Source organism: Mandrillus leucophaeus, unplaced genomic scaffold, assembly GCF_000951045.1.
Source record: "Mandrillus leucophaeus isolate KB7577 unplaced genomic scaffold, Mleu.le_1.0 Scaffold384, whole genome shotgun sequence".
Taxonomy (NCBI): domain Eukaryota; kingdom Metazoa; phylum Chordata; class Mammalia; order Primates; family Cercopithecidae; genus Mandrillus; species Mandrillus leucophaeus.
The window spans coordinates 1,588,560-1,607,833 of NW_012104076.1; the positions used below are offsets into that span (position 1 = coordinate 1,588,560).

The 19,274-nt window shown below is 38.4% G+C and overlaps 1 protein-coding gene across 2 annotated transcripts in view; it reads left to right on the plus strand.

Annotated features, from left to right (window-relative positions):
- Positions 1-19,274, plus strand: part of CCDC171 (coiled-coil domain containing 171) — a 425,369-nt gene that overhangs the window by 16,596 nt on the left and 389,499 nt on the right. Inside the window, exons 3-7 of one of the 2 annotated variants that reach the window (XM_011990859.1) lie at positions 1,474-1,609; positions 8,717-8,891; positions 10,699-10,860; positions 14,984-15,174; positions 17,230-17,361. In XM_011990859.1, coding sequence (XP_011846249.1) covers positions 10,788-10,860; positions 14,984-15,174; positions 17,230-17,361 — 396 coding nt within the window. In that variant the 5' untranslated portion in view covers positions 1,474-1,609; positions 8,717-8,891; positions 10,699-10,787. The remainder of the gene's footprint in view (positions 1-1,473; positions 1,610-8,716; positions 8,892-10,698; positions 10,861-14,983; positions 15,175-17,229; positions 17,362-19,274) is intronic. The other variant, XM_011990858.1, reaches the window with a different exon arrangement.

The window sequence follows — 19,274 nt, forward strand, 5'->3', positions numbered from 1 at the left end:
GCTAATTTTTGTATTTTTAGTAGAGACAGGGTTTCACTATGTTGGCCAGGCTGGTCTTGAACTCCTGGCCTCAAGTGATCTGCCCACCACAGCCTCCCAAGGTGCTTGGAGGCTGGGCCTGAGCCACTGCACCCGGCCGTGTTTTTGATTTTTAAGAGCTTTTTTTCCTCTGAATATTTCATTTCTTATTGCAGTCATGGATGTGATATATGGATGTTATACTCTCTCCTGTTTTTTTTAGGAGACAATGTTACCTTTTTTTTCCCTCTTCTAAGTTGTCATCTTTCTGCATAGTCTTTCAAGGCATGCTTCTTTCCATGCACCATATTTTTGGTCTCTGTTTATCATGTTAGGTGCTTCCTAAACTCTTGGTGATTGTTGGCTGTCTGCTTATGTTGAAAAGTAGGGGCTTCGCCTAAAAAGATGACTGGAAGCTCAGTGTGTGAGGCTTTGTGTTTGTGGTGTGCTCTGTAGGGTTATATGGTTAAGCTGTTTTGCTAGAGAATGACTGGCATCAGTATCTTTAGGTATTTTTCACCTGGTTGCTTAGGTTTTGTAGGGAAGACACTTCCAATCACTGCTTGACTGCCATCGTTCTGGCAAGACAAGTAGTATTAAAACTCTAGAGCGCTCTTTCATTATGTAACTTTTAACTCAAGCTTATTGTATATAGTATGAAAAACTTACGTCATTTGTATCTAATGTCTTCTGATCCAGAGACCTTCTGTTTTATCCTCTCCAGGGAATAAACCCCTAGTGTTTTTCTGCCAGACTGGGAAAGAGATAGGTACCCAGTTGTGTGGTGTAGGGGATAGGGGATCTGAGGATGTAATTATTTTGTTGGCAGACTTTCAACTAATTCTCCTGTTTTCTGCTCTACTTTTACCCCGATTTTCAAAGATGTTGTCAATTACTGAGCTTTTGGGGGTTATCAATTACCACTTGTCCACATGCATTTCAGCTTCCAGTATTTTATTGCTATTATCTCATCTTTTGTGTTCTTTCTCTTGTGAATTTATACCTCTGAATTCTGTTTGCGGTTATTTTAATGTTCCATTTTTATTTTTGGGAGAGAGTAGTGTGCTTTAGTCTGACATTTTTCTTTTTGTATTATGTATTACATTTGCAGTAAACAAAATGTGTTATTTACAAAGAAAAAAAGTGGGTGAACCCAGTCTCTTTCAAAATGATCCAGCCTGTGGTATGATCAGACAGTTTAAGTAGCAATCTTGAATAATGTGGTAATTTCCCATTAGACAGTGATTTGTTGCTAGATGTCTATCTATCTATATATACTTTGTATTTCTACATAGCTTTCGCAATGGACATCTTTTACTAGATTGTGAACTCTAAGTCAAGAACTATGTCATGTTCTCTTTGTTTTTTGAAAAATAAGTTATCAGAAATATCAGAAATGCTCTGAAATGTGCTTTATGAGAAGCATATACATTTTACTATAATCTCATTTTTTAGGTTGAAGAATGCCTCATCAGATGTAAAACAAATACTTAAAACTGAAACAGAGTTGGATATTACTGCTGATCTCAGGAAGAAACTCCATCGGGCTAAAAAAGAAAAATTAGAAATAACAACCAAACACAATGCAGAGGTACGATTTATTTTCCTCTGAAATAATGTTAAAAGTTGAGTTTGATTTTTTAGATTTATTTCATATGAAAAACTCCATGTTTACCCTTTATCACTATACCATTCTTGTGTTTAAAAAGGAAATTGTAATAAATAAAACATGATTTTAAAATGTAGTGTAATTGCATAAGTGTTAAAGTAGAACTTTAATGAATTATGTTTATTTCTATGTTATCTTAGATTTATTTTAATTAATGGGTTCAATTGATTAAAAATATTAATTTCTGAACATGTTTGATGATTAAAGGATTTGTAAATCAGACATTTTTGAAATCATAATGTAGGCTCCTTTAAGGTCTCAGTTATGGAACAATCTCAAGTAAATTTGAGTATGGAATTTTAAATCATAGTTTAATTCATAAATTGTCTTACTTTATGTTATAAGTCATTATTTCTTTTATTAGTATGTATGTGTATATATGTATATTTCATATGTGTATGCATATATTCCAAGATAGTTTTTCTTCCCTTCTAAGATAACTCATGAGTCATATCTTTATGCCTCTTCTCTCTGTTGTGTTCTTTCTCCTTTTTTCTCCGCTAAATCTTATTTATTCTTAAAACTCACTTTGGGCCACCTGGTGTAGTGGGAAGAATATCAAATTACACAGAGCTCAATTCGTTCCTGGCCTTTCCATTTAAGATGCGTCATCTTGGGCTACTTGTTTATCCTGTACACCATTGGTTTCTCATTGTGAACTGCTGGTCCCAAAGGATTGTTGTGATAATTAAGTGAAATAAAATTTGGAAAGTACTCGAGTACTGTAATAGTAGCTGTAATTTATTGACAGTTAAGTGTAAGCAGTATGTTTTTCTTCCTTTTTTGCTAAGTTATGCAGTTCTCATGTTGGGAAACCTTGTCATGTCTCTCTAAGTTAAACCAGCTACTACTTTGTTCTTCCATAACATGTTGCTGTTACAGATATTTTAGAACTAAAACATTTATATCATGCTTATCTGCCCTTCTTTAGTTTGTAAACCCCCTGAGAGCTGAAAACAGTGATCCCACTTTGTCTCCATATCGCTCATGTTTACTGGCACATAGTAGGCCATCAGTCAGTGGTTGTGTACTGAATAAATGTATAAAAAGGGCCAGGTGCGGTGGCTCATGCTTATAATCCCAGCACTTTGGGAGGCCAAGGTGGGTGGATCACTTGAAGTCAGGAGTTCAAGATCAGCCTGGCCAACATGGTAAAACCCCATTTCTACTAAAAATACAAAAATTAGCTGGGCGTGGTGGCGCCACCTGTAATCTCAGCTACTTGGGAGGCTGAGGCAGGAGAATCACTTGAACCCTGGAGCTGGAGGTTTCTGTGAGCTGAGATTGTGCCACTGTACTCTAGCCTGGGCAACAGAGGAGAGTATGAAAAGATGATTTTTTTCAGTGTATCTAAGGAGCGGTGGTATTGCTGATTGAAAAAATGAGATGAATACGTAATCATTCTCTTTGTATTTTTTAGTAGCAATTAAGGTAATATTATTATTATAATTTTTCTTTTTTTTGAGACGAAGTCTCACTCTGTCACCCAGGCTGGAGTGCACTGGAGCGATCTCGGCTCACTGCAACCTCTGCCTCCAGGTTCAAGTGATTGGAGAATCACTTGTCTCAGCCTCCCCATTAGCTGGGATTACAGGCACGTGCTACCACGCCCAGTTAATTTTTGTATTTTTAGTAGAGATGGGGTTTTACCATGTTGGCCAGGCTGGTCTTGAACTCGTAACCTCAGGTGATCTGCTCACTTTGGCCTCCCAAAGTGCTGGGATTACAGGCGTAAGCAACTGTGCCCGGCCCAGCTGAGGTAATTTAAAAAAAAAATTTTAATAGTTGAAGTAATTGCTTCTATTTACATTGTAATAATCCATATAAAGTGATATGTGTTAAATGTATGCTAATTATTCATAAACACTAAAACTTATTTTTTAAAACCAAATGTACATGTTACTTGAGAGTATTAGTGTGATGATGATCATTCCTCTATTAAATAAATTCTCTCACAGCCAGGTGTGGTGGCTCATGCCTGTAATCCCAGCACTTTGGGAGGCCAAGGCAAGAGGATTGTTTGCCCCCAGGAGTTTGAAACCAGCCTGGGCAACAGAGTGAGACCCTGTATCTACAAAAAATAAAATAAAAATAAATATATTCTTTCATAATATATTTATGGTTGTCATTAGATTTCTCAGCAGAACACACTGTTCTCTTTTATTTGATCAAAATGTTTTGAAGTATATGTTCACATTAAAGAGGTAGGAAATTATCTTAGAGAAGGAAGACAGTTTTCTTAAAACAGGAAATTATTATTGGTTCAACTCCAGATTTATATTAGTACTTCTTATTATTTTCAATTATTTCTTTTCTTTTTCTTTTTTTTTTAAGACAGAGTCTCACTCAGTCTGTTGTCCAGGCTGGAGTACAATGGTGCTATCTTGGCTCACTGCAACCTCTGCCTCCCAGATTCAAGCTATTCTTCTGCCTCAGCCTCCCAAGTAGCTGGGATTACAGGTGCCTGCCACTGCGCCTGGCTAATTTTTGTATTTTTAGTAAAGACGGGGTTTTACCATCTTGACCAGGCTGGTCTCAAACTCCCGACCTTGTGAACCACCTGTCTTGACCTCCCAAAGTACTGGGATTATAGGTGTGAGCCACCGTGCCCAGACAAATTTTTGTATTTTTAGTGGAGATGGGGTTTTATCGTGTTGGCCAGGCTGGTCTCAAACTCCTGACCTCAAGTGATCCACCTGCCTTGACCTCCCAAAGTGCTGGGATTACAGGTATGAGCCAGTGAGCCACTGTGCCTGGCCTTCAATTATTTCTGTAGATGATCATACTTGTATTATGTAGTTAAATTTTTTAGCCATACAATCTTCAAGTATACCCATCAGGAAGCAAGGCAGAGACGAATGCAGTGATCTAAAAACTAAGGCCATATATGCCTTATCATGTATTCCTAATGTGAACACAAATCATGCATGGTGATTGGCACAAAATATATTTAAAGACTCCTCTAGGAGTTTTATTGTTGGGGGATTTTAGGCAAGTTACTTCATTTTTCTGAACTACAGTTTTCTTTGATAGGTATTTGAATATTAGATTACTGTTGAAAGGATTTATTAGTAGACAGAGGGTATGGGGAGAAGAATTGCTTATAGACTCGTAGGATCCAGATGAGACGAAGTTGCATTGATGTAAATGATTAGGATAAGAAAATACTATAAAGTTTTCATTGTTGCAGTGGTTTTTAGAATCATTTGAGCATAACAATAAAGTTGTGGAAAATAGGACAACAAAACTGTGAGGCTATTCAGATATCTCATTGGCCCAGATAGTGATGACAGTGCAAGAAAATCCAGATAAATGAGAAAGGGAGAGGGTAAAGAGTGACATAACTTCTTTGTGTGTGTATGTGTGTGTGTGTGTGTGTGTGTGTGTGTCTGTGTGTTTTTTTTTGAAACAGGTTCTCGCTCTGTCACCCAGGTTGGAGTGCAGTGGTGTCATCTTGGCTCACTGCAGCATCAACCTTCTGGACTCAAGTCATCTCCTACCTCAACCTCCTGAGGAGCTGGGACTACAGGCACGCACGTGCCACCATGCTTGACTAGTTTTTTGTATTTTATAGAGGCGTGGTTTTGCCATGTTGTCCAGGCTGGTCTTGAACTTCTGGGCTCAAGTTATCCACCTGCCTTGGCTTCCCCAAGTGCTGGGACAACAGGTGTGAGCCACTGTACCCGGCTGACATAACTTCTTTTAGCCAAAAAATACTGGAAACTTAGGACTAATTGGTAGGCTTTATGGCCTGAAGATACTGTCTGACCCAGCCAGTACTCTTAAGAGCAGGGATTCTTAAGCTGGAGTCCTCAAAAAGAGAAATCAGGGAATCTGTGAACTTAGATGGGGAAAGCTTATAATTTTATTTTTATTAACCTCTAACTGATATTAAGCATTTCCTTCAGTTCTGAAGGGCTTGACCCAGCCAGTCCTCCTTTTAACAAGTCATAGTAGTGTTAGCAATACTTTTGAGTATCATCAACAGAAATCACAGATGCATACCAAATTTTAGAAATTACAGCTACAGGATGGGTGCCATGGCTCACGCCTGTAATCCCAGCGCTTGAGGAGGCTGAGGTGGGCGAATCACTTGAAGTCAGGAGTTCGAGACCAGCCTGATCAACATGGCGAAATCCTGTCTCTACTAAAACTACAAAAATTAGCTGGACATGGTGGTGCACGCCTATACTCCCAGCTACTTGGGTGGCTGAGGTGGGAGAATCAGTTGAACCTGGGAGGCCGAGGTTGCAGTGAGCCGAGATCATGCCACTGCACTCCAGCTTGGGTGACAGAGCAAGACTCTGTCTTAAAAAAAAAAAAAAAAAAAAAAGTAGCTGCATATCGTGTATCATATTTCAGTTATTGTGTGTGTGTGTGTGTGTGTATGTGTATGTATACATGTATGTATATTTGTTGTTTTAAATCTTTTCTTTTAGGGACAGGGTCTTGCTTTGTTGTCCAGGATTGCATGCAGTGATGTGATCATAGCTCCCTACAGCCTGGAACTCCTGGGCTCAAGTGATTTTATGCTACAGCCTCCCAAGTAACTAGGACTATAGGTGTGTGCCATCACGGCTGGCTAATTTATTATTATTATTATTATTTGTAGACGCGGGGTCTTGATCTGTTGCTCAGGTTGGTCTCAAACTCCTATCCTCAAGCAACCCTCTCTTATCAGCCTCTCAAAGTGCTGGGATTGCAGGAGCGATCTACTGCACCTGGCCAGCATTTTAATTTTAAGTAATGTACTTTGTGTCCTCGAAGACGATGTAGTCAAGGAAGGGGGGGAGGCTTTGGTTTGCACAAAACCACTCCCATGTTCTTAAGTCTGTATTATGCCAGGAAAGTACTGGTATTTTGACCTTATGAAATGATTGTAGGCCGATGTCGAATTCAATTTTCAGTCAACCATCCAAGCAGAACTGTTAGAGTTAACTTACGAAATCGATCTTGTACATGTTCTCCAAGTTCCTGTGAAAACTAGATTAGCAAGAGCTTTCAGTTCTTCTGCTATATAAGCTATTTCCTCCTGGAGCAGACTGCATTTTTCCTTCTGTAGCATACTGAGATCTGAGTCAATCTGTGGTGAACAGAGCAATGTAGGTGGCTCTTGCAAATACTCCTGCAAGGCAGCTGCTTCAGATGTGGTCGTTACTAAATCTTTCAGCAAGGAAAAGCTGGTTACCTCAGTCAGAGAGGAGAGGCTCCTTTTTTTTTGGTAAGGAATGTTCAGGGGGGATTTGAGAGTTCATAGTTTTTAGGTTTGTTCAATTCTGAAAGTCCTCATCCTATGTTCTTCCTACTTAATATCCAGCTGATACCATCTTAACAGTAGAAACTTGGTGAAACTCTTCACTGAACTTGTAATTTTGCATTTCCCATAATTAGATTTTCAGGTTTGTTCATAACCTTATCTGCCCTGGGGCTATACTAAATAAGCAATTATTTTAAAGTCACCATAAAAACTCTGGTTTTCTGACTGTCTTGAACTGAGATTCTAAAGCTCTGAGATTATCATTTTGTTTTTGTAAATTCTCTAGTATAGTGAAATTTAGCCGTTCTACCCCTCAGGTCTTATAGTAAATCAATACTGGCATCATAGTTAAGTGCATTCATTACTTCATTTTCCAAAGGCTTGTTTTCAACTGGCACTTCATCCTAAACAACTGCACACCGTAATTTAAAGAACTGTGATCCCACGGTATGCTCTAGATCACTAGAGTCCCATTTCTACCTGCAAAGAGGCTTTCACTGTTCACGCTTAAATATGTTAGACACTCAATATTATAAACCTTGAGACAATTTCTGATTGAGCAATATTACTGGGTATTCAGTTAGGAAAACAGAAACCATTCTAAGTCTTACAACAAAGGGACATTAGTAGCGGGTATTGGTTACACAGGTACTAGAAAAGTGGAAAAGACAACTAGAGGAGATTAAGACAACCCAACAACATTAAGAACTGCTTCTATTCCCAAGGTTGATTAGAGCTAGAACTGGACAAAGCAAGGCCCATGGAGGGAGGGGTTGTCCATAAGGATTTGCAGCCACAGACAAGAGAGGGATAACTACTCGAGGTAGATCTAGAAAGGCAGAAGTATCTTGGCATTTTCACTTCCCCTGCTGTCAGTCACTCCACATGTGCCTCTCATTGATCAAGCCTATTGAGAAGCCAGTTGTCTCTGACCTTCTGTCATGCTACTTCAGAAGGATCACAAATTCGATATTCGTTCATTTAAATCCCTGCAAAACTGGCACTTTTATTACTTTATGATCAGTGATATCATAATCAAGAGAAATAATACAGACAATATTAAACTACTTTGATGCAATTTATTTATTGGTTTCATTTAGGGAATAGAAGGAGGAAAGGAAAGAATGAATTTTTAAGTGCTTAGTATGTATCGTGCATTTTTTTTTTTTAGGTATGAATATTTTCTTTTCTTTTTTTTTGAGACAGTCTTGCTCTGTCCTTCAGGGTGGAGTGCAGTGGCGTGGTCTCTGTTCACTGCAACCTCTGCCTCCCAGGCTCAAGCAATCCTTCCATTTCAGCCTCCTGAGTAGCTGGGACTACAGGCACACACCACCATGCCTGATTAATTTTTGTATTATTATTTTTATAGAGACAGAGTCTCCCCCTGTGGCCCTGGCTGGTCTTGAACTTCTGGGCTTAAGTGATCCTCTTGCCTTGGCCTCCCAAAGTGCTGGGATTATAGGAGTGAGCCACCATGCCGGGCCAAGGTGTGACTATTTCTGATTAAAACATGTAATTTATCTTTAATTTTATAAAAAGTTCTTGTAAGACTTTTTTTGTTTTTTTTCCTCTAGTGGATTCTCTAAAGTAAAAAACATAATGAGTGTCATTTTGTAAGACAGTGCTTCCTTTCTAGTGATTCAGAACATATACATTTATGAATTTTTGCCTTGTATATATTATGGAAACAAGTTTCTCTAAGAAACTTAAATGTTTGACTGTATGCTCTCATAATCTTTGGACACATGTTGATGTCAGGAATTTGTTTTTAGCTGGCAAGCTATGAGAGCCAGATTGCCAAGCTACGGTCCGAGGTTGAAAAGGGGGAAGCATTGCGACAAAGTCTGGAATATGACCTAGCTGTTGCTAGAAAGGAAGCTGGTCTTGGAAGACGGGCTGCTGAAGAAAGATTAGCCGAGGCACATAGGATCCAAGAAAAGCTCTGTGGTAAGACTGTTTCTATTTCTTCCCATGTTTAGGGTTGTAACCTGATTGTCGTATATTACTCCTCACTGTTGTGTGTATATCCCATGTAGGGTCAGAGGTAAGGTTTTGATTCATTGACTGACTTTTGATGTACAGACTTAGCTGGGTACATATAAAAAGTCTTCTGGCAATTTTGTGAACATTTATCTACTTTACATTAATATTTTTATGCTGTGCATATGTGGAAAAAGGAGTTCAAAATTCTGTTAGTCACTTTTTAGAAGCACTTCTTCCATGAATAACCAACAGAATCACAAAGGGATTTTTGTTTGTTTGTCTTAAACATGTATTCCAGGCTCTATACTAAACTATACTAAATTCTAATTAATGATATACATGCTGAACTATTTAGGAGTGAAATGTACTGATGTTTGCAACTTGCTTTGAAGTGCATAAAATATATGATGGACTGATGGGTGGATAAATGAATGCAAACACTGATGGATGAATGAATATCTGATAAAGCAAATAAGGCAAAATGTTAACAATCCTAGAGTCCAGGTTGTGGATATATGGATGTTCACTGCACAATACTTTCAACTTTCTCTGTTTTTAAAATTTTTGTAATGAAGTGTTGAGGGTAGTATAAAAAACCTAATGCAGTTATGAGATAATCCCATAGCAATGGAGAGAATAGGGGGTGTGACAAGGGAGAAAATTTTGGAAGCTAGAAAGCGAATGGATGAGGAATAACTGAGTCAGAGAGACATTAAAATCCTAAGTCCAGAGTGGGGAAAGCTGAAAGAGAAATTCTTAGTCAAAAGGCTTATAAACTGAAAGCACCAGATACCATTGGAATTATGTATGGGAGTAGCAGTAGTGAGTAAAATAAGGAGGTTTAGATGAAAGCCGTTTGAGAGGCAGATGGGTCCTTAGATTTCCTTCCAAGAGCATGCTATTCTGAGATTACTTAAGAATTACTAGTGGAAATCGAGAGGTTTAATCCCTGGAGATGGCAAAATAGAGAGTCTTTTGACTGGCAAAACCAGGAAGATTCTGAATGCTGAATATTGAGGAGCCATTCCTTCCAGCTTCCCTTTAATTAATTAATTTTTATTATTTTTAAGAGATAGAGTCTCACTTTGTTGCCCAGGCTGGAGGGCAGTGGTGTGATCATAGCTCAGTGCAGCCTTGAACTCCTGGGCTTAAGCCATCCTCCCACCTCAGCCTCCTGAGTAGCTAGGACTATAGGTGTATGCCACCACACTTGACTAATTAAAATTTTTCTTTTTGGTAGAGACTGGGTCTTGCCATGTTGACCAGGCTGGTGTCAAACCCTTGGCCACAAGCAATCCTCCCACCTTGGCCTCCCAAAGTGCTGGGATTACACGTATGAGCCACCATGCTCAGCCCCCAACTTCCTTTGTATGTTGACTTCCCCAAAAGCTAACACTTGCATTTCTACACTCTATGCCAGATGTTGGAGGACTCTTCTGTGTATCACCTGACCAAGCTGATATAGTTTGGCTGTGTGTCCCCTCCCAAATCTCATCTTGTAGCTCTTATAATTCCCACGTGTTATGGGAGGGACCCAGTGGGAGATGATTGAATCATCGGGGCGGGTCTTTCCCATGCTGTTCTTGTGATGTGGGTCTCACGAGATCTGATGGTTTTAAAAATGGGTGTTTCTCTACACAAGCTCTCTTTTTGCCTGCTGCCATGCACATAAGATATGACTTGCTTCTCCTTGCCTTCTGCCATGATTGTGAGGCCTCCCCAGCCACATGAAACTGCAAGTCCAATAAACCTCTTTCTTTAAATTGCCTAGTGTAGGGTATGTCTTTGTAAAAAAAAATGGACTAATACAAAGCCAGGAGGAAAAACCTAATGATACTGATGTTGGAGGTTTCCCAATAAATGAGCCATCCAGATCCTTCTCCAGTGAAGATGAAAGTTGTTAACTTCTACCTTGAAGCTCAGATTCTAGGTGGTGGGTATATTAATGTATAAACTGTACTACATTTATAGTTTCTCACTTTTTTTTTTTTTTTTTTGAGAGGGAGTCTCACTCACAGACTGGAGTACAGGGGTGTGATCTTGGCTCACTGCAACCTCTGCCTCCCGAGTTCAATGGATTCTCCTTCCTAAGCCTCCCGAGTAGCTGGGATTACAGGCATACACCACCACGCCCAGCTAATTTTTGTATTTTAGTAGAGATGGGGTTTCACCATGTTGGCCAGGCTGGTCTTGAACTCCTGACCCCAAGTGATCCACCCGCCTCGGCCTCCCAAAGTGCTAGGATTACAGGCGTGAACCACCGTGCCTGGCCTAGTTTCTCATTTTTAATGAGAGTAGACAACCAAGTTATCAGATATATGAGGAAACCCTCTAAAATGGAGAGAAGAAATCAACTTAGAAGAAACAGAGGCTCTGCAGGGAGAACATTTAAAACAAGTAGCATTAATTTCTTCAGAACTGAAAGAATGTATTTCATCTATAAAGTAAGAACCAGATGTTATAAAAAATGAAAGCTCTTAGAAATTAAAAATAGGAGGCCAGGCGCGGTGGCTCACGCCTGTAATCCCAGCAGTTTGGGAGGCTGAGGCGGGTGGATCACAAGGTCAGGAGTTCAAGACCAGCCTGACCGACATGGTGAAACCCTGTCTCTACTAAAAATACAAAAATTAGCTGGGCACGATGGCAAGTGCCTGTAATCCCAGCTACTTGGGAGACTGACGCGGGAGAATCGCTTGAATCTGGGTGGCAGAGGTTGCAGTGAGCTGAGATTGTGCCACTCTACTCCAGCCTGGGTGACAGAGTGAGACTCTGTCTCAAAAAAAAAAAAAAAAAAAAAAAAATTAAAAATATGGAAGCAGTGTGAAGAAGAGGCAAGAAGGACTCTCGGACTGACCAAAGCCCACACGCCGTTATATCTCTGCATCTGGTGCTACGTCTTACCGGCATCGCCACCATGCCCAAGAGAAAGTCTGAAGAGGATGCTACAGGAGATAAAGCCGAGCTACAGAGAAGATCTGCAAGGTTGTCTGCTAAACCTGCTCCTTCACAGCCAGAGCCCAAGCCTAAAAAGTCTTCTTTTCCCCTGCAAAGAAGGGAGAAAAGGTACCCAAAGGGAAAAGCTGACACTTACAAGGAGGGGAAGAATCCTGCAGGAAATGGAGATGCCAAAACAGACCAGGCACAGAAAGCTCAGGGTGCTGGAGATGTCAAGTGAAATGTGTGCATTTTTGATAACTGTGTACTTTTGGTGACTATACAGTTTGAAATATTTTTCAACCAAGTTTTATGAAAATGCAGGCTTTGTTGTATTTTTTTTATTTAAAGCTATGTTGTTGCCCCACAGAACACGTCGTTTTTTGAGGAAGGGACTTGTGTTACTAATAGAATGTCTCCGAAGTGGATTGATGTGGGGAAAACACCTTTCCCTTCTAGTTTTGAGAGACTTCCTCTTGGCTCCCAGGAGGAGAGATTCCCTGATGTTGACACACATAGCCACCTTGGCACAAACACCTTGTAGTGTGGAAAAACAAATTTGTTTTTATGTCCTCTTCTCCCTTCCACCTTCAGCATAGACTTAACTCCCTTAAGCCCAGACATCTCTTGGGATTGACTCCCGGTAATTGGTTGTCAGTGTATCAGGCAATCTGGACTTTCCAGTGACACCACTGAGACGGCATGCCTCAAAATAGCAGCGCTTCTGTTTTTAGATTGTAGATCTTTAGATAAATTCTGCCATTTTCATTTCACTTCCTAAAAGTCAGAGTCGGCTGGTGAAAAGTTGTTAAACAACATGTTAATGTGAAATGTCAACCCCCACTCTAAACTTTCCCTGTTCAGAACATCAAATGAGGACTTCATTGGGTTTTTTTTTTTTAATTAATTTATTATTATTATTATACTTTAAGTTCTAGGGTACATGTGCATAACGTGCAGGTTTGTTACATATGTATACTTGTGCCATGTTGCTGTGCTGCACCTGGTCAGCACCCATCAACTCGTCATTTACATCAGGTGTAACTCCCAATGCAATCCCTCCCCCTCCCCCCTCCCGGTGATAGGCCCCGGTGTGTGATGTTCTCCTTCCCGAGTCCAAGTGATCTCATTGTTCAGTTCCCACCTATGAGTGAGAACATGCGGTGTTTGGTTTTCTGTTCTTGTGATAGTTTGCTAAGAATGATGGTTTCCAGCTGCATCCATGTCCCTACAAAGGACACAAACTCATCCTTTTTTATGGCTGCATAGTATTCCATGGTGTATATGTGCCACATTTTCTTAATCCAGTCTGTCACTGATGGACATTTGGGTTGATTCCAAGTCTTTGCTATTGTGAATAGTGCCGCAATAAACATACGTGTGCATGTGTCTTTATAGCAGCATGATTTATAATCCTTTGGGTATATACCCAGTAATGGGTTTATAGTGGCTTTCTGATTTTGGTAGTCCTTTGAAGGGGAGGGAGTTTAAAAGTTGTATACTGTTAACTGAAATACCTGCCTGCAATACCATTATTGTTTGTGAAAAATATAATTAATAAAGTTGGATACAGTTTGGCTTGAAAAAAATTAAAAAATTAAAAATGTGAAGGCAGAAATGAAAAATGTTCCTAGAAGCAATGGAAGATGAAGATGGAAGAAACCTCCCAGAAATTAAAAAGACAGAGGTAGAAAAATAGGAGAGAAGAGATGAAAAAATTTGAGAACCAATTTGAATAATAGGGGATAGTGAAAGAGGTAAGAGAGAAAACAAAAATGTATGATAAATCATCAATGAAATTACTCAAGATAACATCTCAGAACTAAAGGATATGAATTTCCAGATTGAAAGAGCCTATCGAATATTTACCGTATGGAAAGAAGTAGACCTACTGAAGGCATAGCATTACAAAATTTCAGAAAAATAAAGACAAAGAGAAGATTCTAAAGCTTTCAAGAGAAAAGAAAAAGAGGTCAAATGCAAAGGATCAGAAGTCAAAATGGCCTCAAACTACTTTCCTGCAATGCTGGATGAGAGACCATGGAAGAATGTCTTCTGGAGATGGCAGCTGAATGGGAGGGGGACTTTTAATGTATTTCCTTTTGCACCTTTTATACCTTTGTATTTTGAATGTTTTGAATATATGATTCATTCATAATGCAAGTGAATATAATTTAGAAATACTGCTGCTAATGTAGCTGTGGCTACGTTTTTAAACACGTTTTTATAAACATTTCCTCATTTTATCTTCACAAAAACTTAACTAGGGACATTCTTATTCCTAGTGAGACTCAGAGAATCACAGAGATTTAATCAGGTGGCAGGTGATACAGCCAGACCTGGAAGCATTTCCTTCTTTTCTAGGTGCTGAAACAGAGCAGCAGTGGTAGTGTGTTGATAGGTGTTGGTTATTGTTGAGGTAATAGGGTAAGAGGTGAGTTGCACCTAAATCTGGTAAAGTAAATAGCTACAGTTCTAAGGGCTGGGGCAGTGGTTTCCAGCCTCAGCTTTGTGACACTTGTGTAAGATATGCCACAACTAATTTGTTCTCAATAGTCAAATATCAAAATTTGTAATCTACTGTTTTTAAAAACTTGCCCTATATATTGCAGTCTTAAAAATTGATTTTTCTTTCTTCTTCTTCTCCTTTTTCTTTTCTTTTTTTAAAAAAAATCTGAGAGGAGGTCTACCAACTCCTAGGCTCAAGTGATCCTCCCACCTCAGCCTTCAGAGTAGCTGGGATTACAGGTGTGCCCCACCACACTCAGCTGGTTTGTTTTCTTGACTAGGACAAAAATCAATAGAGTTGCAGCCGGTGCTAGAAGTGCACCTAAACTTGGATATGCCGTCAGAAATATGTCACACTGTTTCATAGCAAAATCATCATTGTCTGAAGGGGAAGAAGAGATTGAAAAATTGTAGAATAGATTGGTTTAGAGACTGTGAACTTTTCAAGAGTTTACTGGACTGGAAAGGTTTTCAAGAGTTTACTGTAATGGAAAGGTTAATTGTTTTATCCTAAGATCATGCTGTAAATGATGTCAACTCCAATGCCTAAGTTTTGGAGCTCCTTCTTATTTAATTCATGGTTGTAAATGTACCTGTTATTCTATTCTTAATAGCACAAAATTCAGAACTTCAAGCAAAGACAAATGAAATTGAGGAAGCATTTCAGACTTCTCAGCAAAAATGGAAAGAAGAATGCAGAAGGTTTGAACATGATTTGGAGGAAAGAGACAATATGATCCAAAATTGCAATCGAGAATATGATTTACTTACGAAAGAAAAAAGCAGACTAGAGAAAACTCTACAGGTGAAATAGTTTTTATAAAGGAATTTTCCTATATGTAATATTCACCGAGATGTGTTGTACATTACTTGAAGTTATACTGGATTTCCTTCCTTCCTTTTTCCTTCCTCCTTCCTTCCTCCCTCCCATTTTTTCTTTTTTAGGGGCATTTTTGCTGATCGCTTTCTTAGTATATTAATAGGTATACTTTTTGGGGTGAAAAATGGTTTGTGGTCACTAATCAAATGTTAAAAGCCAACAAAGCACTTATATGGGCGTATTGTAAGAAGGTAAGAATCTACAGCGTTTTGTGTAGCGACATGAAAATTTGAAATTGTAGAAATATGGGCACTGGATTTTGGTCTGAATATACAATAAATATAGAAAAATATTTGTATGTTTATATGAGCTTCATTATCTATATAGAGCATGTTCTGTATAGACATGATATGTAACATATTTAACTTTTACTAAAATTGTGAGCTATTTATTCCCTCATTTTTTTGTTCCCTTTTTACTCCCTAAAGTAAAAGTGGTATAAGGTTGAAGTTGCCAGTGACTTAAAAGGTAGATTTTGAGTTGTCTATATTTGCCATTTTTTTTGAAGTAACAGTTTAAATGAAAAAAAAAAATTACATGACAAACCCAGGTATGGTGGTACATGCCTGTAGTTCCAGCTAGTAGGGAGGTTGAGGTGGGAGGATCACTTGAGGCCAGGAATTTGAGGCCACAGTGTACCATGATTGGGCCTATGAATAGCCACTGTACTCCAGCCTGAACAATATAGTGAGACCCTGTCTCCCCCCAAAAAACAAACAAAACAAAACAAAACAAAGAAAAAAAAACTGTGATAAAAATGTTCTACCTTTACCATTGGTGTAAATGGCTTTTTTGAATTCTGGAAATGTGTCTTTACTAAAAGTTAATTATACAAAAGCATTTACAAACTGTAAAAGTTTTTGCACAGTCGTTCCCAGATGTTGTCATTGTCAGCAAATTTACTTTTGATTTCTTCCACATCAGTGGTCATAGTTTGTCTCTTTTGTTTACTACTGTATTGCTAGACCCTGGAACACTGGCTGGCATGCAGAAGGGCTCCATTAGTGTGTGAATGGGGGAGGTTTTGGTGGTAGTTGATATTACAAGTCCTTGGATGGGCCTGTATAACCTTCGCCACATACCATGTTTTGGAGTTATGTGGAGAGGATGATGATGGTGGTAGCATTTCTTCAGCCAATCAGCTTGCACCTCAAGGTAGAAGATTTTGATCTGATCTCAGTTAGCTACTTAAGAGAACTGTGCTTTGATTTTAGGCTATTGGCTTTAAACTAATCTGCACAGAGACCCGTGGGATAGTTTGGAGTTGAATTTGAGTCACTATTTAGCCCTTGGGGGGAAAAACGCTTCAAGGCTCTTTATGAAAGCTTTCTATAAGTCAGGAGGGTAATATTTGTTAGACAGATCCCTGCTCCCATTATATGGACATGAGAGACTTTCTTTCTCATGCTTGTAAACCATAGACTTTTTTTTCTGTTAATGGGAACTCGATTTTAAACCCTGTAGTTAGAAAATTGGGCTTCTCAGCAAATTGCATTTTATGTTTTTAGGATATTGAACCAAATTAGATCTTTTTTTTTTTTTTTTTTTTGAGACGGAGTCTCGCTCTGCCGCCCAGGCTGGAGTGCAGTGGCCGGATCTCAGCTCACTGCAGCCTCCGCCTCCTGGGTTTACGCCATTCTCCTGCCTCAGCCTCCCGAGTAGTTGGGACTACAGGCGCCCGCCACCTCGCCCGGCTGTTTTTTGTATTTGTATTTTTTTAGTAGAGACGGGGTTTCACCGTGTTAGCCAGGATGGTCTCGATCTCCTGACCTCGTGATCCGCCCGTCTCGGCCTCCCAAAGTGCTAGGATTACAGGCTTGAGCCACCGCGCCCGGCCTTATTAATGATTTTAACATGAATTATGATGATTTTTAACATCTATGGGTAAGGAGAGCCTCTTTGTACATTTAAACTGGGGATGAAGGAAGAAAGATAACTTTTATTGATCTAATAGTAAAGCAAAATTTTATTTATATAAAGGAAGCATTGGAAAAACATCAACAGGAGAAGAATGAGATGGAGTCTCATATCAGGGAGACAGCGTTGGAGGAGTTTAGATTACAAGAAGAACAGTGGGAAGCAGAAAGAAGAGAATTACAATTTATAGTACAGGTATTTAAAAAATAATAATTCAGTTCCTTAAATACATATTTTTAATGCTGATGATATTCAAAATTACATTAGTGGGATAATTGACTTGCTCAAAGGGAAAATAATTTCTAGTTTTGATTCTGGAAGGCCATGTTTCATTTGCTGTTACATGACAATAGGGCAACTATTACCAACAGATACCACAGTGATTTCCATTGCATACATTATGTGATTTTTAAGAAGGATGTATATATATTTGGTATTTTATTTTTCCAATTTAAAATGTGAGACTAATACCTGTTTTGAATAGGATAAAGAAATAGAGTAATAGCATTCTGGATGTTAAAGAATCCTTACAAATCATATAATGTAGTAATTTTTGAACTCTTTTTAAGAAGTACAAATTCTTAATTATCCTGTATTCCTCCATCCCTGAAACACGCAGAATCCCTGAGGCTTCTGTAGTCCAATTTGAAAATTACTGATTACATCTAATCCCCTTTATACATGAGCAGATGGAGATTTGGAAGTTACTGACTCAGGTTATAGGCTGAATGATTAATGTGGGAAAAGACTACAGCTCTCTGGTTTCTCACTCCAGTGTACTTTACATTTTTTCAGGAGATTATATGTATTTATTTTGAAGGAGAGGTAGGAGAAACTCAAACTATTGTGTTATTGTGTGTTTTAAAGAAAATTTGTGAAGTTAATCCTCTTTAAGAAAAAAATCCATGAATCAACTAACTTAAAATTTCAAAGACATTTTCATCACTTCTTCTAATTATTCTGTGATAACACAATGTGTTTTATGTAATTTTTCTACACAAAATGACAAATTGAAATAACCTTTATATAGATGTCAAAGATATGCATTTTTCACAAGAATGAAAAATACCCACATATAATACGTTTTGGAGTAATTGTGTGTCACAAACAACTTTGCAACACACAAGTTGACCAAAAATATGCAGAGAATAGAAACCACTTAATTTTTTTAAGAGTAAAAGCTGGTAGTGAACAGTGGAAATACTGAATTTGTTGTATATGTGAGTATTGAAAATACCAATGAAACCACGGTTTTTCCAAACCTTTGGTCTTTGTGCAGTGCTTTTCTTCCCAGTCACCTCTTCTGTAGAATCTGGAAGGACAGTACAACCACGCTTTAGACCTCTTGTAATCTGTTTGTAGTTTGTGTAGTTAATTAGTTCATTAGTTCATTTGCGCGTTCATTCATTCTTTAAGTACTTACTGAGTTACTGCTCTGGCTTCTGAGGCTATAAAACTGATTAAGACCTGGTTTCTGTCCTGGAAGATATTTCAATGCAGGGACATGTAAAAAGAGTAAATATTATGTGATAAAATTTTAAATAAAATGCTGTAGTACCACAAAAGAGAAGTTGATTAGCTATCCAGGAGACTGAGGAAGACTTTGCAGAGCACATGATATTTAAGCTGTTGATAAGTGTCTTAAAGCTACTTGGAATAAACAAGCAAAATAAAGTAAATTAAAATAGCCCTTTTATTTCTAAACACTCAGCTAGAGGTCTGAATTTATAAAATGTAATTCAAAGGCCTGTGTATAAATATGTGGATGATGTGATTTTGGTCTAGTTTCTTGATCAGTCCTGTAAATCCTAAAGGAAACATAGTAGTTATACCAAAGTTTATATATGACGTACTAAAAGAATTTAAAATTAGGCATTTGTCTTTCGTTATGATGTGTACAGAAAAATGCAGGAATATGCTCCCTGGTTACTACGAATAGTATCTTTCTTTGCTGCTTTTGTAAGGTAAGTTTTATTGTATTTTGTAACTAGAATGTTTAGAACTCTGTTTCTCAATTTCTTGTCTTTTTTTGTTAATGAAAGAAAATAGCTTTTCCTTTTATAAATCAATCTTTTTTTTTTTTTTTTGGGATGGGGTCTTCCTTTGTC